The sequence below is a fragment of the Ciona intestinalis genome, chromosome 1 (assembly GCF_000224145.3).
Source record: "Ciona intestinalis chromosome 1, KH, whole genome shotgun sequence".
NCBI lineage: Eukaryota > Metazoa > Chordata > Ascidiacea > Phlebobranchia > Cionidae > Ciona > Ciona intestinalis.
Window position 1 is genome coordinate 2,755,839 of NC_020166.2, and position 3,373 is coordinate 2,759,211.

The 3,373-nt window shown below is 33.5% G+C and overlaps 1 protein-coding gene across 1 annotated transcript in view; it reads left to right on the forward strand.

Annotated features, from left to right (window-relative positions):
* Positions 1-3,373, forward strand: part of LOC100179493 (DENN domain-containing protein 1A) — an 11,258-nt gene that overhangs the window by 7,366 nt on the left and 519 nt on the right. Inside the window, exons 11-14 of the mRNA XM_026838941.1 lie at positions 911-1,083; positions 1,402-1,594; positions 1,786-1,824; positions 2,189-2,293. Of these exons, the coding sequence (XP_026694742.1) occupies positions 911-1,083; positions 1,402-1,594; positions 1,786-1,824; positions 2,189-2,293 (510 nt within the window). The remainder of the gene's footprint in view (positions 1-910; positions 1,084-1,401; positions 1,595-1,785; positions 1,825-2,188; positions 2,294-3,373) is intronic.

Consider the following 3,373-nt stretch of genomic DNA (forward strand, 5'->3'; position numbering starts at 1 on the left):
TATTTTAGTTCGGCGCCGTGGCGTAGTGGTTAGCGCGCCTGCTTGTACCAATAGGTAATGGGTTCAAGGCTCGACGCTGCTACCATTGTGGGCGCATGTGTCCTTGGGCAAGACACTTAATTAGTGACCACTAGGCTCCAACCCAGTGGTCACTAATGGGTTGTCCAAATTATCAGCCATACATAAAAAAAATGAAAAAATCCCCAAAAAAATCACTCACAAAGTAACGTACATGGTAACTCGTAAGCTGGCACGAGGTGTTAAACCCGTGTGATAACGACTGTCGTTTTCCGGCCACGCGAGGATAAAGTAAGTTACATTCATTCATTCATTCATTTTACCAATAAACTTAGGAACCTAAAGTCATATAATAATCCAATACTTACTGCATAATGTATATATTATATACATTTAAATTACTTTTGAATGACTAAATTTTGATAGTTGGTTTTTAATAGTGTAAGTACAAACCATTTGTTTAAGTTATTTTAAAATAATAAATACTACTTTTCCCTTTTTTTTGTTTTTTTTATAGGCTATACAATATATATATATATTTTATATATATATATATAAAATTTGTTTCACTGTAATAATTCGTTTGTTTCACTATAATAGCTGTAATAATTTGGGCTTCAAGTTACAGATATACAATTTGTTAATTTCTCAGACTGCTAGTTTGTACCTTTAAAATATCCCCCTTTTGGATTGTTCTAATACAGATATACAATTTGTTCCAGTCAGAATAATACTTCATGCTTTAAGTTTTAAAATGTCACACCTTTTGCTCTTTTATACTGCAGATATACAGTTTGATTTATTGCCACACTAATACTTTAAGCCCTATGTATTAAAATATCACATAAAACTACATTTGTATAAAAAAATATTACAATTTTTCTTTATACAGATGTCGTTTTTAAAATCGTTGCTAAGAAAACCAACAGTGATGGTCGGCACCAACCTATCGATGGCGTTTCTGCGGGCACAAGCGAGACTTATTGGAGGGTATCGTGATGGTTTAAAGTTTCGACCTGGTGAAGCAATTGTGTTTGACGAGGATGCATTCATAGAGTCGTACAAGTAAGTTACAATTGTAGCCTATACTTTACAATTTTTTTTAATTTTTAATGAAAATAAGGTGCAAATTTAAAAAAAAAATTATTTAAATAAAAAAATGTTTTAAATTAAACTTTTTTACCAAGTTGTATAACTAAATTCTATATAGGTGAGGTCCTTCAAAACCGAGGATCTAGGTCAGGTTTAGCTCATTACCCCAACACCATTTTGCGTCAGAAACTAACTTGCTTCCGCAGTATGACCAGATTTGCTTTAAAAAATATGTCTAAATTTTTTCTCTAAAATTTAGAAAAAAAAATTCTAACATTTTCTTTTTTCTAGAACCTCTTCTGGTCGTGAGTACGCACGTATGCTGGTCCAACTTCAAACTTTCAAGCAGTTTGTGGATGGTAGACTTGATATGCTGAATGCGGGCATTGGTTTTCGGGACGTGTTTGAAAACGAAGTCAATATTGTGGATGCTGCAAAAGGAAACAGCAGTGAAACTTACAAGGAATGGGTTAATGCAGCAAAGGTTAAATATTATAATTATTTTATTGAGATAAAAATATTTAAATTTTTTTGTTGTTTTTTTAATTGAGTGGATTTTTGTTTCTGTTTTATTTAATATTTCCTCAAAAAAAATTGGGTGTTTTTTAAAATTTACCTATTTTTATAAAGTATGTCAATTTATGGCTTCCAATTAATGAAGACTTTTTATTTCAGAAAGGAGGAAATGAGCTTTTTATGCAGTTTAAGCGCAAAGTGAGTATATTACCCAATACCATTCTTAACTTATTAAAAAAATGCATAAAGCCCTAAAAATATCCTCCCATAAAACATCTTATGCACAGGGAATTAATGTTGCTTAAATACACTAGGGGGGGGGGGGGGAGATGGGACACTCTCATTCCCCTTTTTCAACCCATTTGGTAGTAAACAAAGAACATTCAAAGAAATATGAAACCATATCCTCACGACTCCCATAAACCGTTATTAATTGTTTAAAACATGATCAAGATATTTGGATATTATGTGCTAACAATGACCCATTTTTTTCGACTATACTTTATATTTTTTTTGCTGCTAAAATCTGGCAAACGCAGCAAAATAAAATAAAACTTTTCAGGCTAAAGGGAACATGAAAGCTTTTCAAAATGCTCTTAAACAACCTGACAAAACAATAATAAGCCCAACCAAAGAACAAAAAACTCTGGAAGAAGCACCCAAAAGGGTAAGTTATAATGTACTGATTTACTACTTATTCTTTATTTCAAAGATATCTAGCCTATTCATTTTCTTGCCAGCAAGTCTGCAGAACACAAAAAGAAAAAAATGTTTGTTTTTTTTGTTCTCCATACTGAATGTATCTTGCTTTAATTTTTGGGTGATTGTTTTGTTAGTATGGCTGAATGAATAAATGTAACTTACTTATCCTCGCGTGGCCAGAAAACGACAGCTGTTATCACACAGGTTTAAAAACCTCGTGCCAGCTTCGAGTTACCATGTATGTTACTTTGTGGGTGAGTTATTTTTTATCCTCGCGTGGCCAGAAAACGACAGCTGTTATCACACAGGTTTAAAAACCTCGTGCCAGCTTCGAGTTACCATGTATGTTACTTTGTGGGTGAATTATTTTTTTGGGAGATTTTTTATGTATGACTGATAATTTGGACAACCCATTAGTGACCACTAGGTTGAAGCAATTGCCGTTAAGTGTCTTGACAAAGGACACATACACCCCAATGGTAGCAATGACCCTAAAACCCATTACCTCTGGGTTAGAGCCAGGCATGCTTATCAACTGTGTCATGGCGCCAGACATTTTGCAATTGTCGCATTAAAAGGGATGCATTTAATGTTTTAATGTCACCTATTCTACATGTTATAATTATTTTTAAAACAAAAAAAGGATGTGTTATCGCAAGATATACGTGAATATGTTTAGTTAACTTTAAGTTCGAACCTACTTTGTTACCCGCATTTGATTTACCGTTAATCGTATATAAGTTCAATGAAGCGTGCTGTATTTGCGTTCGTGCGTTTAAGTTTTAGTTTATGTGCCTTTAAGTTTATGTGCTCTAACGTCTAGCCAATCAGCGCCGCCCGCATCACTCGGGTTTGGCTTACTTCCTTGGTTTCCTATACGTCCTTTAGTTGTAGTTGCATTGACTTTAAGTTTAGTATGCACGTTTAGTTTACAGCCAGCTTTATATATTCGCTTTAAGTTTATCGTTTCACCAATTATTCTTTCCTATTCCAGATGTATAAGTTATTAAATCCAAAATGATGGTATCATATTAATAGCCGCAAA